Source organism: Pygoscelis adeliae, unplaced genomic scaffold (assembly GCF_000699105.1).
Source record: "Pygoscelis adeliae isolate BGI_AS28 unplaced genomic scaffold, ASM69910v1 Scaffold298, whole genome shotgun sequence".
Lineage (NCBI taxonomy): Eukaryota > Metazoa > Chordata > Aves > Sphenisciformes > Spheniscidae > Pygoscelis > Pygoscelis adeliae.
Genome location: NW_008825303.1, coordinates 1,940,895 through 1,957,454, shown reverse-complemented (window position 1 = coordinate 1,957,454; position 16,560 = coordinate 1,940,895). Strand labels below are relative to the sequence as shown.

General features: G+C 37.1%; 2 protein-coding genes across 2 annotated transcripts in view; one reads left to right on the top strand and one right to left on the bottom strand.

Moving 5' to 3' along the window:
• The window catches only part of RPS27L (ribosomal protein S27-like), a 5,593-nt gene extending 695 nt beyond the window's left edge, over positions 1–4,898 (top strand). The window contains exons 2-4 of the mRNA XM_009330099.1: positions 158–266; positions 2,599–2,709; positions 3,800–4,898. Of these exons, the coding sequence (XP_009328374.1) occupies positions 158–266; positions 2,599–2,709; positions 3,800–3,828 (249 nt within the window). The 3' untranslated portion in view covers positions 3,829–4,898. The remainder of the gene's footprint in view (positions 1–157; positions 267–2,598; positions 2,710–3,799) is intronic.
• Positions 4,899–4,910: 12 nt separating this feature from the next.
• Positions 4,911–16,560, bottom strand: part of LACTB (lactamase, beta) — a 22,485-nt gene continuing 10,835 nt past the window's right edge. Inside the window, exons 5-10 of the mRNA XM_009330098.1 lie at positions 16,343–16,421; positions 15,795–15,861; positions 13,313–13,503; positions 12,606–12,951; positions 10,792–10,957; positions 4,911–8,366 (exon numbers count right to left, since the gene is read on the bottom strand). Coding sequence (XP_009328373.1) covers positions 7,823–8,366; positions 10,792–10,957; positions 12,606–12,951; positions 13,313–13,503; positions 15,795–15,861; positions 16,343–16,421 — 1,393 coding nt within the window. The 3' untranslated portion in view covers positions 4,911–7,822. The remainder of the gene's footprint in view (positions 8,367–10,791; positions 10,958–12,605; positions 12,952–13,312; positions 13,504–15,794; positions 15,862–16,342; positions 16,422–16,560) is intronic.

Genomic DNA, 16,560 nt, shown 5'->3' with positions numbered 1-16,560 from the left:
AGCCCGAGAAGGGGTCTCGCTATCCCCGTCACCCTCAGCCCCGCCGGGGAGGCTGGCCGTACCGCTAGGGCCTTGCTCGGGAACGGGCTGAAGGCGGCATCCGGTCCGCCCGAGCGCTGTTCAACACGCCGCGCGTTTTTCCTCTTGTCCTACCCAGCTGGCTAAAGATCTAGTGCATCCCTCCTTAGAGGATGAGAGGAGGAAGCACAAAAAGAAACGGCTTGTGCAGAGCCCAAACTCCTACTTTATGGATGTAAAATGCCCAGGTAAATATTCAGAATGTTTCTGTCTCACAGGAGCAATGAAACTGATTTTGTATGCGGTTCATAAAAGGTCTGGGGTTTTAAATTTTTTTCTATTCTAACTGTGGTTTATCTGTTCTGTAGAGAAAGTCTATATTGCTTTGGGTTTTTTTAACAATAAAAGTGCTTTCAACCTTTTTCAAAAGTTAATTTAAACAATCAGCTTTTTATTTTCTTTTCTGGAAGTCTGGCATGAGGTAATTTTTTTTGGTTGGGTTTTTTCCTTTATGAAATCCTAGCAAGTAGGGAAAAAACCGAACCCCCAGATTTGCATGTATAAGAAGTGAGATGAAATGGATGCTTTAAAGCATCCACGGCACAAGTTTCAAATAGAAGACAACATTGTTTTCCTCCTTTTGTATGTGGGTTGATTCTGGAAGAGCAACCAGAAGAACTTTGACGAGGATATAGGCAGGCATACTGGGACTTTACATAGAAAGTAAAACATACACAACTGCCTTTTTCGCATGTTGCTGTTAAGAAGTAAGCTGACATCTAGCTCGCATATGCAGGGGTTATATTTAAGGTGTTGCCTGTGCCCGCTTTTCACAGATTTTTCGTTAGTTTGGCTTGGAAACATCTGTATAACCAACTCCTCTTTTATAAACTAAAACATGGGATTTTCTAGCACAATTACAGAAGAATGCTCTACCAGTGACCCACTGCTTTGATCAGCACAGCTACATGCATATCAAGGCACAGAAATTGTCAAGTGTGGTAACTTACCTCCTAGAAACTACTGCAGTATAAGATTAGAGCAGTAAGAAAATGCATAGACTTACTGACTAGAAGCAGGGAACTGTTGCTCTATTCAGATTTTCTTATCTTACTCTTTCTTAGTAGCTTAGATTTCTAAGAAGCTCCAGGACATTGTTTTCCATCTAAAAGTGAGGTAAATTCATTAAAACCGTTTGAAAGTAAAGTGTGGTTACTTTAAAAAAAATAACATGGTTGAAGGCTAAGCCACTGGGTTTTTTTTTTAAACTTTCTTCAAACCAGTGTACATGCATGCATATACTAAGATACAGTTCATGTCAACGTAGGCCCAGAGGTCACTGGTTATTTTCATTATTGTTGGATTAATTGATTATTGAGTTTGAGGGATATATAGAGCAAAGCAGGAGAGCTTCAATAATGACAGAGTCCTAAGCGCGAGGCACTGAAAATATCAGATGGCCTTATGCGTCATTCAGTGTTGTTGGAAGTTGCTGCCTAGTTACTGAAATGGATTGGGCTCGTTTCCCTGCAAAATCCACAAAGTTAAAAACTCATCAACATGCAAGTTCACGTTCATGGCAGGGGGGACACACAACACTTGCTACAGTTAAATTTTAGCTGCTAGCAGTTTTTTGCAAACAGATTTGTGCAGTTACTATTTGTGACTTAAACAAAGCAGAAATCTGTTACTCTAATAGGAGTTCTCTCTACCAGCTGGTTGTCTTGTCAGAGAGCTTTCTGAGGACCTTCCTCACAGCATATATTCTATCTTATCTTTCTGGTCCACACATGCTAAAAATGGAACCTATGCTCACCTTTACTTGCCTATTTTCTATATCCACATCTAGATGAAATCCTTTACAAGTTTTCTCTCTCCCAAAATTCCTCTTGCCTAATTAAAAGTACTTTTCAGGGAAAAGAACGAAAGCAGTGAAAATCCCTTTGTGTAAGCCATGAGAGTCATTCCATTCTTTCTTAAGTCATAGAATTTAGAAGTTGTAGACCAAGTGTTGCTGGTGCCTCTTCTTGCATCTGGAATTAGTGAAGTTATTCTGTGCAAGTCTTCTCGTTTAAATACGATGCTAGCTTTGTAGAATGCAACCAAGCACATGCCTTATGTGTACCAATTATTAAACAGAAAGCAAACACAGATTTGAACAGCAGTGTTTACATTCGCAGCTGCCAGACTTTGTCAACAGCAATGTTCTACTGTTACAAGTTAAATACTTCTCTAGCTGGACGGGTTCTTCTATTTGGCAGAGAAGGCTAGTCTAGAACTCCTCGACTTTTTTGCAGGAGACATACTACAGGGCTTGTCAGTCATCAGGCTGTGTTGATTTTCATATGGGGAGTCATAACAGTTTCAGTTAACTAACTTGCTTTCATATGCATGTTAGTAAAAGCAAGTACTTCAGACCACAATAACAATGTTTTGCTTTGTTTTACTTGGTATACTGTGTAATGAAATATAGATCAATTTTTGGACAGGTGTGTTTAGAGTATCTGATTCAATTACACATACAATAAAAAAATCATGCTAGAAATACTCAATGGAAAGTTTAATAATGCTGTTTTCCAGGATGCTACAAGATCACCACTGTATTCAGCCATGCTCAGACAGTAGTTCTCTGTGTAGGGTGCTCCACTGTCCTGTGTCAGCCTACTGGGGGGAAAGCCAGGCTCACAGAAGGTAAGGGGCAATGTTTAGCAACCTAAATATTCCACTTACATAAATGCATTGACAGCCTGCAAATATTTTAGCTTTGATTTTGAAAACTGATACTGGAACGCTTATTTTGCAAATTGCTTAGAGTTGGCTAGTAAAAACATTGTTAATGGGCCCTGAATTGCAAATTTTTCTTCAGATTCTTGTTTTTAAACAGCTACACAGGTATGCCAGGCAGCTAAGCAGCTACATTGTGATCAAACATACTTGATTTTAGGTGCTTTGACTGTTGTTTCCTTTAGCCTATCTGTAATAAATACTGCCTATTTAATTCTGAGCTAAGTTTAGATGGTTAAAAAGCACCATTAAAGGAGTAGGGTACTTTTGCCAGTCCAAAGTGATTCTGTGCCGCTGCTAGTCATTGGTGGCTTGCCTGTTTGTTTTTAAACAGTAGTACTGTAAGGCAGTTCCCTGGCTCATATTACTTAATCAAAATTTGTTTTGTGTAAATTGTAAGGGAACAGATAACCACTGATAATTATACACGGATAACTGGTATAGCACCAGTATCTTGAAATGCAACTCGATGTCTGGGGTATATGAAAACCACTGGAAACACTTGAGGGTTTAAAAAAATTAAATAACAAATCCAGATTTTATTCATGTTTTGTTTAAAGGACAAAAAGATAAATATATATGCAAATTACATATAGTAGTACTTACACCATGTGCTACTATACGGATGTAGTTTATGAGAGGTCACAATGCCTGAAGTAAGGCTGTTGAGCAGTTGAAAAGGTATCAACACTCCTAGCAGCTGTTTCAGTTTGGGGTTTGTATCACTAAGGGATGGAACAGTAGACTGAAATTTTAAAAGGCATCTGGAAGAAAAGAAATAGTACACCTTAGCCTTATTTTAAGATGAATTATATGACAGCCATGTTGTTCTGGTTGAGTTAGAGAAGACTCAAAATGCTAAATCTTCATCTCTTGTGGTACATGAAATTTAAGTTTGTTGCATGGGTTTTCCTACTTAAGTTGGGTGGGCAATTTCCCAAGGCAGTCTAACAATTTAAGGACTACTCATATCTATACTAGTGTGATTTCTTTACAGGCTGTTCATTTAGAAGAAAGCAACACTGAACACTTCGGCATGTGGTTTTGGATCTGTGTTCCTGAAAGCCTTAACAGTTTAAAAATGCCTGTTAATACAACAATGTAATTAAGATTGATTTTGTAAAAATTACATGCTACTGGTGCCTAATAAGCTGGAATCTCTTTTTCAATGAATGAAGTGCAAGTTTTTCCTGCAAGTTTGTAGACAACTGAGCTCTATTCTTATAATTTTACTTTTAAACAGTGTATTGTTAATTGGGTGGTGTCATTTAATATAAAAACCTTGGACTTGCTACATCCTTCCCCTCATTAATTATCAGCTACAGCTGTGTAATGCATATCGTGACAGAAACTGCTGTAAGAATGCATTTTGTATACTTTATTACTGCAGCTACCCTAACTGCAAGGGTTGCAAAGGCTAGATAGATTTAAAATGGCTCATTTGCTTTCAGCATTTCTTTAGTCCCTTTACCGTGTTGAGTAACATGGTGATAAATAAAAATATAAAGTTACTCACTTATGTTCAGCTCTTTTTCTGGAATGCATGTTTTTTCCCTCCCTCAATCTGGTCTTGAAACTGCATTTTGTATTCTATACTGAGATATCTATTTAAAAAAGGAAAAATAGTCGTTTGCGAAACACTGAAAGCATTCAGTATAGAGAAAGTATATGGTATGTAAGCAACAGTAAGTCAGCAAACTACACTAACAGCTGTGAATAGTATCCAGTCATTAAAAAAAAAAAACCTAGTACAGCAAAACCATGCATATCTTCAGTATTAAATACTGACATTAAATAATTACCTTTTTGCAATGAGGAAACAGGTTTTTAGCTAGTTTTTAAAAGCCATCCCTTTCTAAATGGCTGTTAAAAAGTGGATTTTTTGTTTTTTTAAACCACGAGAAAACATTCAAACAAAGTCTTACATGTATCTTATTTTACTAAATAATATCTCAAGTTATGTATCAACATCTCTTTCAAAGTATCAGGTGTCTTGATAAGCTAATTATTGTTGGGAATTTCTATTTAACCTGTATTCTTTTTATGACTTTTAAAACTTGTATGTTTCTAGTCAATAAAAAAACCCCAAAATCTGGTATTACAATTAATTGCACTTGCAAGATAAGTTTTATTTAATTCAAACTGTGAACACTTACAATTACCAGATGCAAAAAGTAGGTGTTTGATACAGAAATAGATACACCAATTTAGTATACATGCCTTTTAAGAAAAGTACAGTTTTATGTCAGTGCTATACTGTGTTTTCACAATAAAGGTTAATTTAAGAGCAAGTTTATCATGAAAGCTGCTCTTAATTGACCAGTTTCCCACACTTAATGCCAGTCCATCAAATAACTGGCTGCAGAACAAAGATCAAAGTAGCAGTATTAATTCACTTGTGACCTGAATACATGTGCTAAGGCCAGACTGATTCCTAGTCTCCCGTATCTCTGCCTTCTCCTCCTCCACCCTAAGAGATAAGAACTCATGATTAAGTAAATACCAAATCAGAGAAAGTCAGTGACCCATTTTGTTCCAGGCACTAGAAGATGAAATTTAGACATCGTAGCATCTCCAATACTGTACATGTGACAACAGAGGTTTTTTAAAAGCCTTATGTTGCAGGGGATACAGTAAAAAGAACATGGTACGCATATAAAAAGTTGGTGGCTAAACATATTCTATGAGGGGAGTGAGACTTGTCATTAATAACTTGGTGTTAAAAATGCCGTAGACACTTCTTACCATTATTCACTTTCATACGTACTTCAAATATTTACATTTATTAGTGTTTGGTCATATGCAGACAAGCATAAAGGTCAACCTATGCCTTCTACATTCTGAATCTTTGTCCAAACCCAAACACAATGGTCAGTGAGTGAAACTTGTTTTCTCTCAAATATGCAGAATGGTTTTCAAGAACAATAAATACCATTTGCAAAACAGATGCATCATACAAGAAAAGTATGTTGTAAATCCTAAAATAACAGCGTACTTTTCAGATTTTTCTATATTTAAAACATTGTATTCAGTCTATTTCATTGTATTCAGTCTATTCATGTATTCTTCAACATGAAAACAACTCAGAACTACTTACTCTTGTTCCCTGTGTAAAACAGGCAATGACTTCTGCTGCTCAATGTTTACTCAGCTAGTAGGTGCTCAAGACTGGAAAAAAAAATGTTGCTGTTGTAGAAGATGCTTACGTCCAGTACTTATGTATTGGAACTGTCAAACAATTTCAAAGACTTCAGTGGAAGAGTAGGTAATTTATTGCCTGACCAAATGAAAGTTTGTTCAGAAAGGTTCTCTCTCGTCTCTACTGATGTGACATTCTTGAGATAAAGACAACCCATTATTAATGAATAAAACAGTGAAGTTTTGGTGAGTGGGCGAGAAAACCCAAGCAAATAGTTCAGGTGTAAGCTTTTACTGTTCTAAGGCACACGAATGGTTGTAATTATGGAAAGTACTAAACCAGTCCTACTAGCTTCAATCAAAAATGTAGGTAAACACTGACACTTCAAAATATTAAATTTCCTGGTTTGTCAGTCTTAGGTAATAAATGTTGTTATCAATCATAGGCATACTGGGAACAGAGATGATAGTATGTTTTTCATCACAGGGCAGGTAACAACTATGAAGTTAATACAAAAAGCACTAACTTGGGAAAGAGGCAGGTAAGGCTATCTTCTGCCAGCTGTTATCTAAGACATTTTGCTCCTTAAATTCAGAGCAGCAGAGCTGCTAAACAGTGCAGGGACGTAAGTATTCAAACCTTTCCTGAAGGATACTCTGTTTTGCCTCAGCCTGGAAATAGTCTGATATAACTGCAGGGCACGTGGGGTGGGGTTAGATTTTGGAGATCATGGAGAACTTCCATGCCATCATGGAATATATAAAATTAACATATTCAGATGTTATTGTATTCTTATAGTAAAATTGAAGATTAGAAAATGCTTATTTGGAACTCTATCACAATTTCTTGTTCAACCTTGTGCAAAAGTCCTTGAGGCAGGTCTCCAAATGGAAAAAAGGATGGTTTTCAAAAAAAACCTCTCAAAGTCTGTGAGACTTCTACTACTGGCTTCAAGAATGGGCTTTAAATGTTACAGAGTTATGCGAGTTCCTAATTCCTACATCTAAAGGAATATCTACATTACAGAATACAGTGCCATTTCTGGCTACCAAAGTTAGCATGTGTATCATTCAAAAACAATGAGACAGTTTGACAGCTTACCGTGTTGTGCTATTCGGGCATATTCGACTGTGGAAATAATACCCTTTTTTCCCAGTAAACTAGTTTCACACATTCTCTGTGTCCAATAAAAATGGAAGAGAGACATCTAAATAACAAAAAGATTTTTACTTGCATTACTCTAGCGTCATTCTTTTCTAATTCTTAACAATCCACAGCTCTGACAAAAGCGTACTTCTGGTATAAATCTGCATTCTGGAGGTAGCTTTGAAGATTTGGGTTTTGTTGGTTTTTTTTGCTTTTTAAGCAAATAAGAAAAGCGCTATGTGAAAAAACAAATCAACAGTAAAACCATTTTTCTTTAAAAAGTAATACTGAACAGTTTTGGCAGACTGGAACTGTGGGAATAATTAATTACATCTTTGTGTGCTCAAATCAAGATGTGAAATTTTTCAGAAGTTTAACATTTAAGGTAGACAATTTGTTGTACTTCTCAGTGCAGGAAACCAATACTAGTTTTTTTAATCTTGGTCAAGTGCTTGACTGGATGAGGAAAAAACCTGCTAATATAACGATAATTTACACAGGTACTACAGGAAGTCAAATTTGACTGTTACATTCTCCTTTTCTGTAAGTTAGGAACTTCCCTGAGAGATGAATTCCAGTTACACGTAAGTTTAGCACCGCTAGCAGAAGTTAATTAAGTGAATTTTTGATGCTTTTTCCTCACATTTTCTTAATGATCTCGGAGTCCAATTACACCCTTCTCCATTTGTTTTTCATGTTTCAGTACAGTGAGTTCAGTTACACGTATCTCTTTTTTTAATCCATATATTGTGCCCTTTTTTCTTTATCGAATTCCCTTGCAATCTTTAAGGCAGTGCTGTTGAGTGAAACTGATTGCATATTACAGATAATACTAACAATTACTCCTCTAGGTGGTGCCACTAGCCCAGTATCTATAGCTTCAGAGTCCAGCTCTTCAGGAAGAATTAGGAGGACACTACTTGCCCCCACTGCACCACCCGTGTGAGATGCATAGTGCCTCTGCTGTCTGCAACAGCCACATTGTTGTTTTTTCTCTACTACAGCCCAAGCCATTGCGTACTGACCATCCCTGTCCCATGATACTTCTGTTTTTGGCACTGGGGTCCACATCATTGCAACTGTGTCTGTTTTGAGGTACCCAGGAAGAAGTTTGCCATTAGTATTTTTAAATTGTCCGGCTTGATAACTGTATAACAAGGCATTTCCAAATTTCAGAAGGTCACCTACTGACGACAGAAAGCCACCACCAGCCCACTTGTAAGAGTTGTCCACATACGGTGCGTTTACCAGCCGTCCCTTTTTGTTGTAAACATAACACCTAGAATTCAAGAAAATTCAACTTGTCATTCTCAGATACTGCACACAACTATTTTAAGCTGCCCTACCTTAAAAAAAGCAAACTGAGCATGTATTAGCTTGTTCTCATGAAACGTTAGAATTTTTTAAAATATATTTTTCTTAAATATATTTCTTGCAGAAAAATCAACAAGGAATTCAGACGGGAAAACAAACATTACGGTGACTTCTTAGGTTAGAAGCTTAGGTTCAATGAAAGTACTAATCCTTCTACTTACTCTTAGGATATACTAAGAGTAAAGGCAATGTACAAGTAAAAAGATGTGACAGAAAGCTATAGATCAGACAACACAGGATTTTTCTTAAATCACTGTACTAGATTTAAAGTGTTTTAAGAAAGAGGAATCCTACAACTACCCCATGATTATCAGACACCGAGCTGAAATTTCACTGCTCTGAGACAGTAGTTTCCATTTATGATTGATTTCATCCCACTGCCCCATTAGAGTTGCCATATACGACAACAACTGAATATTCTGGAACTATTAAGACAAGTGAGAAGCATGAAGGAGTCTTGCAAAACCTGTCATTAAAATACAAATTAAAAACTACCAACCAGAACAGCAGAATGAACTATCAGGAACAATACGACAGGAGTGCAGACCAAATTACGCTTTTGAAAGAAACAGTCCAATCATGACTGGATTCATTTCATACAACATACGAAAAGGAATGTTGCATAACTGTATAATCTGATGAATTTCAACCTTTGGCCTTTAGATCACAAGACATCCATGTACTACCTGGAGAGTTGTGAAAAGGAACCACACACACACACACAAAAAGGGGGGGGGGGGGGGGGGGGGCAGGCAAGCCTACTATCAAACAGTACAGAGATACATTCCCTGTCGAGTCTGCACTTATATTGGAAAACTTTTAAAAAACTTCTGAAAGCCGTAATACTGAAAATCAGAGGTTGAAGCAAAGGAAGAGACGAATGGTCCAAGACTACCATCAACTCTGCCAGTGACTTGATTATCTCGGTGTCCCTACAGTCAGTTTTTTGATCACAATAAAACCTGTTACAAAGACGCTGAAATGCTTGACTTACACCTCTAAAAGATCTAGAACATGAACTTTTACACTTTTTCATGTCAGTGAAATACAGTATAACCAAACCATTAAACAAACCACAACATGTCAATATGTTCTAGTTTGAGGCACCGAGCTAGCTATTTGTGGAAGCAAAACCATCACATTAGCATCTCAGTTTTGCTTAACAATAAGTAGCCCATAAAAAGACCCCCAAAACAGCATCTGGCCCAATTCTTTCATTCCTACCACACTTCAGTTTATAAAAGGGTTAATATACACACATATATTTAAATGAACTTGACTGTACAAGCTTGATAATTGGAGAACAACACTAGCATCCAGATCTACAGCGGAAAGAGCCTCTGAAAATTTGCAAGCAGAATACCAGCACAAAGCATCTTAGAATACAGCAGTAAAGCTATCTCTAAAACACCACAAACTGCTTTGTGTGTGTGTGTGTGTGTGTACACACGCTTTAAAGATACACTTACATGTACTATAAACCTTGGATTCAACATGTTCATCACCATTTTCATTCTTCGAGAGCATTTTAGAAGCCAAACTTTTTAAAAGTTTGAGTCTCATTTTCATGAGACTTTTTCTATAACCTGCTTTTGTGATTCAGTTAGAATTCTTCTCCTGCACCAAAATTTAACACGTGAGTCAATAAATGAATTTCAGAGCCCAGACAGGTAGGTCAATAAAATAAGACTGGAGAGAAAGACAAGAAACTCTACCCTTATGTTGGAATGGATTATCCACAGTTACACAAATTTCTCTGGGTTTTTTTTGTTGTTGTTGGTGGTTTTTTTTTTTTTTTTAAAGTTATTAAAAAGAAATCAATTGGTCAAGCATGTTCTGTGTTAAACAGAATTTTAATTCTGGTTAAAATTGATACTACAATTTAATTTATGAAAACCTGGTGTTACTGTGAGACTATTACAATTCCATGGAACTCTTAAAAAGTCAGTATATTAAGCAAAACAAGGTAACAATATATTCTAACATAATCTCCTAGTGACTCCTTTATTTTACTCTATTTACACTTACCTGCTTATTTGTACCCAAAAAAAAATGCAAACTACAAAGTCACCCCTGCCACTCTCCCCCGATATATACTCTTACAACAGGAAATACTTATTTCCTATTCTGTAATTTCACATGCTAATTACAGAACCAATACCATAATGCTGACATCAAATCAGTTACATGACTAACTTTGAAATAACATAAGCCACTTCATTTAAAAACCTAGCCGGGGGGGGGGGGGAATCACACATTCTTAATTCAGTTGGCTTAATAAAGATAGAAAGAGCAACAATTGTGGAAAAAAAAGTTTCATCCTTGTTTACCTTGCTCTGTTATATATCATTGCTTCATTATCATCTAGTACAGTTGATAGCATATCCAAATCACGAAACATTTTTAGCATATAATCTGTAAATTTTTGTCCTGAAACTCTCTCCACAACAGCGCTTAAGAGAGTAAAGCCGTATGTTGAATACAAGAACTGACTACCTTGAAGAAACACAATGAGAAAGGAGAGAAAAAAAAGTTAGCCACACGATGCTTAAATGGAATCTGAAGGATAAAATTTAAGTAATCACATGTGCAAATAAAACTATATATAGCAAATTAAAAGACTCCCCCTCCACCCCCAATTTTAATATGATGTGAATCACAAGCTTATGATACTGGGCGCTAGGAATTTCTGTACTGCAGCAGACACAGATGCTTGCTAAGCACAGGTAGCTCTGAGAACAGCGCTGAAAGATTTTCAGGGATCTGCATGTACAGCCAGGTCTCATGCCAAGATGTGAAGACTGACATTTAACATCCTTTCCACAAGATTTACCGTACCAGTTCTAACAAGGATGTCTGGATTTGGAAAGCTGAAGCAAACCATAAAATTACTTCTTGAAAGACGCTCACCTACATGACTTGTTTGTGTGTCTATACCCGAGAGATGGAAAGACAAGGATAGTACTCGCCCAAGGTTTTCAAAGGTCTTGATCACTTCTGTTATAGTGTTTCTAGTTCTAGTTTTCTAGTTCTAGAATACCCTGAAAGATTATATGAACACTAACGTGTATTATTTAAAACAACAGAATTTATTTACAAAACAGTGTTTAATTTTTTTAAATATCATTCTTGCGCTAACACCTTTTATGAAACATCTACATATAAAGCAACTGCCGAACTGCCTACAGTCGAGACAGATCTCTTACTTGAAATGGTTCCTAGAATTCTCCAAGATGGTAAGTGGTTAACTTCTCCCGCTTCCTACCCCTCTCCCCTTAAATGCACTTATTTACTGTTTATCAGCAATGCCTATCATTTGCCTGTTAACTTAACTCATTTAGAACTTACACCTCAAGTTCCTCAAAGTCCTTTCTAGAATTAACTTGAATAATTCCAACAATAAATAACCTCAACAATTCTGTGATTCTGTGGTCTTTCTGTAGAATTTTTTAGCTCTGGTTTAGTGCCTCACTAAAATTTTTTGCTTTTGGTTCTTATCTAGAAGGCCCAGAGCATGAATACAGCAAGTTGGTATCCGCTTACAAAATACTTTGTAGGTACAAATTTGTTACCAAAATTATAATCTGCTTTAGCATTTATAAATTCAGTAACTGGTATGTTTCATAGCACTTACTGCATTACTTAGAGCTGCTGGGAGAAAAGTCTTATTTCTCCCTGACGTCCCACTTTCTCTTCTCCCCTGCATTATCTGGGACTCTTTGTATTACCTTTTAAGTCTTGGCTACATCACATGTTGAACCTGCTGGATTATGGTGCAGATACACCATTAGAAGTATCTATATAAGCACAATTCTTTAAGTCAGTAGATTGGTAAAGATATCTATACAAGACTGTTATCTAAAATTGAACTGACAAAATCCTGACCAGTTCAGTCTTCAAAAGTTACCTCAGTTTTAAGACAATTACATGTCCAGATGGTTTGTGCAGAACAGTCCAAAGACTTCTCCGTTGAGCTTTTAATGGGGCACAAGAAAAAAAAGGGGGGGGGGGGGGAGCAGAACAAAACAAAAACCCCATACAAACACTCTTTACTGGACTCTACTGCCCTCAGTGCACATAAAACAATTTGAAACAAAAATTTCACCAGAAGAGCACATTCTGGTCTAAATGAATAGAAACTCACCTGGTTTAAAGAATAAAGGATCATTTTTAAATATCTTCAGTGATTCAATGACACTTTCAAATTTTTCCTTCAAATAATACTCTTCTTGCTCAAATTCCTTGTCTCTCCTGCCAGGTTTTGAATTTCGGCTTTTTACCTCACCTTCGTGTTCTTTCCTCAGTTTGACAGAATCAGTCTTTTCAACCCCTTTGCCTTCTTTTTCTTTTTGTTCTTTATCCTGATAGGGTTTTGTTAGTTTAAATGCTCTGTTTGCCTTTTCCTTTTCTTCCTTCACTTTTGTAACATCTTTTTCATAGTGACGAATCCCACTCAAGTGTGAAACTAATAGTCTTGTAGTAATAGCGACCTAGGTAGAAAGGACAATATTTAAATGTGAGCTCTCTTCATTAAAGATATGATGCACACTAAATCACCAGAAAAGTAAAATTCAACATGACGAGGAACAGACAAAGATATAAGACCTTTTAAATATCATTTATTAAACCCAGTTAAAATACATACATGTATATGCACATACTACACACTTGATATAAAACTGAAGATCCAAATTTCCAGTGCTGCTTTTTCAAGCAGCAAACATCGGTACTTGTCTAAATGGTTTTTGGTGTTTTACAGGAATAGGTCCAGATACAGGCACCTGTACACTTATGGCTGTGCAATGCAGGAACAAAAATCAAAAGAAGTGTTACCAATAAACAATTACATACCTTTTCACCCTCGTAGACTTTTTCTGGGAATTCAGGGACGTATTTCTGCACTGGAGCATCTAAATCCAGTTTCCCCTCTTCCCACAATTTAGCAACAGCCATCATTGTAAGACACTTGCTAATACTAGCAATTCGCATGATCGTCTCTGGCTTACATACTACACGATTCTCTACATCAGCATAACCCAAACCTTTAAGAAAATAAAAACACTGTGGTAAATATTTTACATAGAGACATGCTGAACTAATTATTTGCAATGAATTAGATTTACTGGCTCCCTAAAATGTTTTTCCTCTAGCTATACTGGGACATGAAGCATTGGACTATCCCTGCTTCTGCTTCAATTAAGTTAATAACATTTTAAGGTAGTAGGAACAGTCAATCAAAGCCCATTGTATTGGCCAATGGCATCCCAAGTTATTGATTAAGACTACAAAACAAACCTAATGATAAATGAGATTGAAGATTAAGCCAAAATTTACACTACTGAGGTCAAATATCCAATGTAGAAAAACTAAAGAGACCAAAATCTAGACAGTAAAATAACTGACCAACAGTCATAAATACTCCTTTTATTGTTCTGACTTAATGGTTGAAACAGTAAAGGGTGTTATTTTATCAATACAGAAATTGAGAAAGGAAATCACTCACAAATTATAGCAATTACCTAAGCTGTAAAGCTTCACAAAACAGTGGTGTTATACACTATGTTTCAACATCACTCAGCATGACTTCAATTAAAAGATAGCTTAATAGTCTCCATACCAGTGTTTTCCTATGTAACCAACCCACAAATCTGGTAGCAAGAACTGGAATTAATAAGTCATTATCAAGCTCCCATACTAATCTTCAGTTTGAGCTAGGTTTGAAGAAACTGTGCAAGTAATGTTGCAGCATAAAAAGCAATGAAATGCAGTAATGACATATTTGCAGTTTTCAATACAAGCAAGACCTGCGCAAGCTATGTCTGTCTACACAAAACTGTAGTCTAATAATGAACTACTCGGGGGAAAAAAAAACTTGCTAAAATACAAGAAATAAAACAGATGACATGTCAGTTGCCCAAGACCCTTTCTTTTACGTAAAGTTGCTACTTGGGTGCTTGCCTGGTGCTTGTGAATGCAAATGCTGTACCCCTCAGTGAAAACACCTTCCAAATCTCAAATCACTCCTATCAGTTTAGCAACAGAGCGGGTTTAGTACTGTGGTCATAGAATACATGCAACTTACACCTGTTCCTAGTTTTTTCCCCCCATGAAGAAGGGAAGAAGACAACAAAATGAGCCAGAAGTCTGCTAGAGCAATGTTACCCACCTCCCAGCTGCCTTACTCAAGGCAGTGTTGTTCTCTATATCCATATGCAGCAGGGTACTGAAAGCTCTGCCATGGCTTCTGCTCCCACACGTAGTTGTCTTGCTACTGGACCTGGCAGTCCTGCTGATAAACCACAACCCTGGCACTAGTTCCCCCAGGCACTTTCCGGCATGTCAAGGAAAGGATTCTGCAGAAGTCTTATGAAAACTTCTGCTTTCATTGCTAGGTAATTTGAGACCAGAAAAAGCTATCTGATTTGAGAAAGTTTGTGATTAAGTTTCTAGTGCAATTTTCTTATTAGGCCACATTACAAAAGGTACCAGCGGCTCTCCAACTCACTTCTGTCATGATGAAAGAGAAATTAAAACCTATAGTCAGCTTTATACATATGTAAAAGTTAATGCAACAATAGACTGTCGGAAGAAAGTTATTAACACCCTTACTTACAAAGGTTTTCTTTTCAAATTCTGTAACATGTTAATGAAATATGTTGCCATTTACTACTACCATTTAAGTTGTCCAAAAAACCCCAAACACATTATGAAAATGTTTCTGAAAACAGACACACAGTTAGGTGGGTTTTTTTTAAATAAACATCAAATGTCTACATGGTATGAGCAGTACTAGCAGACTCTATTTAAAACTAAACTGTGTAACCAGAAAAATCACTTGCAATTTCTGGAAGGATGACACCTGTTAAATCTCAGTACCTTCCCAGTAAAAATCTACACCTCAGCCCACAAATGGGAGACAGATCACCAAATGTGAGCCATTATTACTTCGACTATTAAGTAAGGTCCTGTGGGGAGAACAGTTCTTTACCTCCTATATACAATTCTACCAGACTGCTGTACAGCTGTATGCCTAGTGTATAAGTATACTCAAAGACCGATCTGACAAATTAATGGAAGAAAAGTCCTTAAACGTAACTGTTGAGATACACTAGCACATTCAGGAAGTTAATAAATTATTGATTCCTGGAAATTATTGACGTTTACCAAAGAAAGTATCACTTCATACTCCCTAGGCACCTGTTTCTGGCCACTGTCTGGAGATGGGACATCAAGTGGATGAAATCCCAGCCTGATCAGTGTGTCCAAATTGTTAATTTTCGAAACGTTCATCGCTTCTCAACAGCATGCACAACTACTACGCCCATATACTAACCTTCTGACCAGACTTCCTTTCCATCTACAGAAACTCCAACTAGTATACCTGGGATTCCTGCTTCATCCTGTCAAAAAAATGGACAGAAGACATTAAGAAGGATCTTTACAGTTAAAAAACACCTTCTCCCAAATCCTAAAAATGCAAAAGCAATCCTACAAATAGACCTGCATATTGTTGTCACATTACAGTTGAAATTTTGTTCAATACTACTTGGGCTGAACGGGTAAAAACTGCTTTTGAAAAGCAGACATTTTAATCCAGCAGCTGGGAAAAATATATCTAACAACAATAATAATCTAAATAAAATAATTTATTTAATAATTTAATTAGCGATCAGGACATGCAAGAAAAACTGAATAGAAACAAAACATTACTGAGTTAATACGCAACACGCAAACTGCATCACCTATTAGCAAGCAGAATTTCAAAGGAGCTTTGGTTAGATTTTCGAAGTAACTACAAGGTGCTTTTGAAACAACCCCCTTGCCTCTCCCTCTCCTTCCTACAGCCTCTAAGGCCTTCCCGTGTTCTCAGATACCCCGCACCGCACCGTACTCCCACCAGCTCCCCACATCAAGCTCTGCCTGGCCTAAGCCTCCCAAGCACCGACAGCCTTCGCTGACACTACACGAAGAAGAAAAACAACGAAATATTCCGTAAGACAGCTACCGTGACATTCAGCAATTCGTTTGTGATCGCCGAGCGGGAGCCCAACGAGCACCCGCAGGAGCTGCGGGCGGGGCGGAGGCCGGGAGCGCCCGCG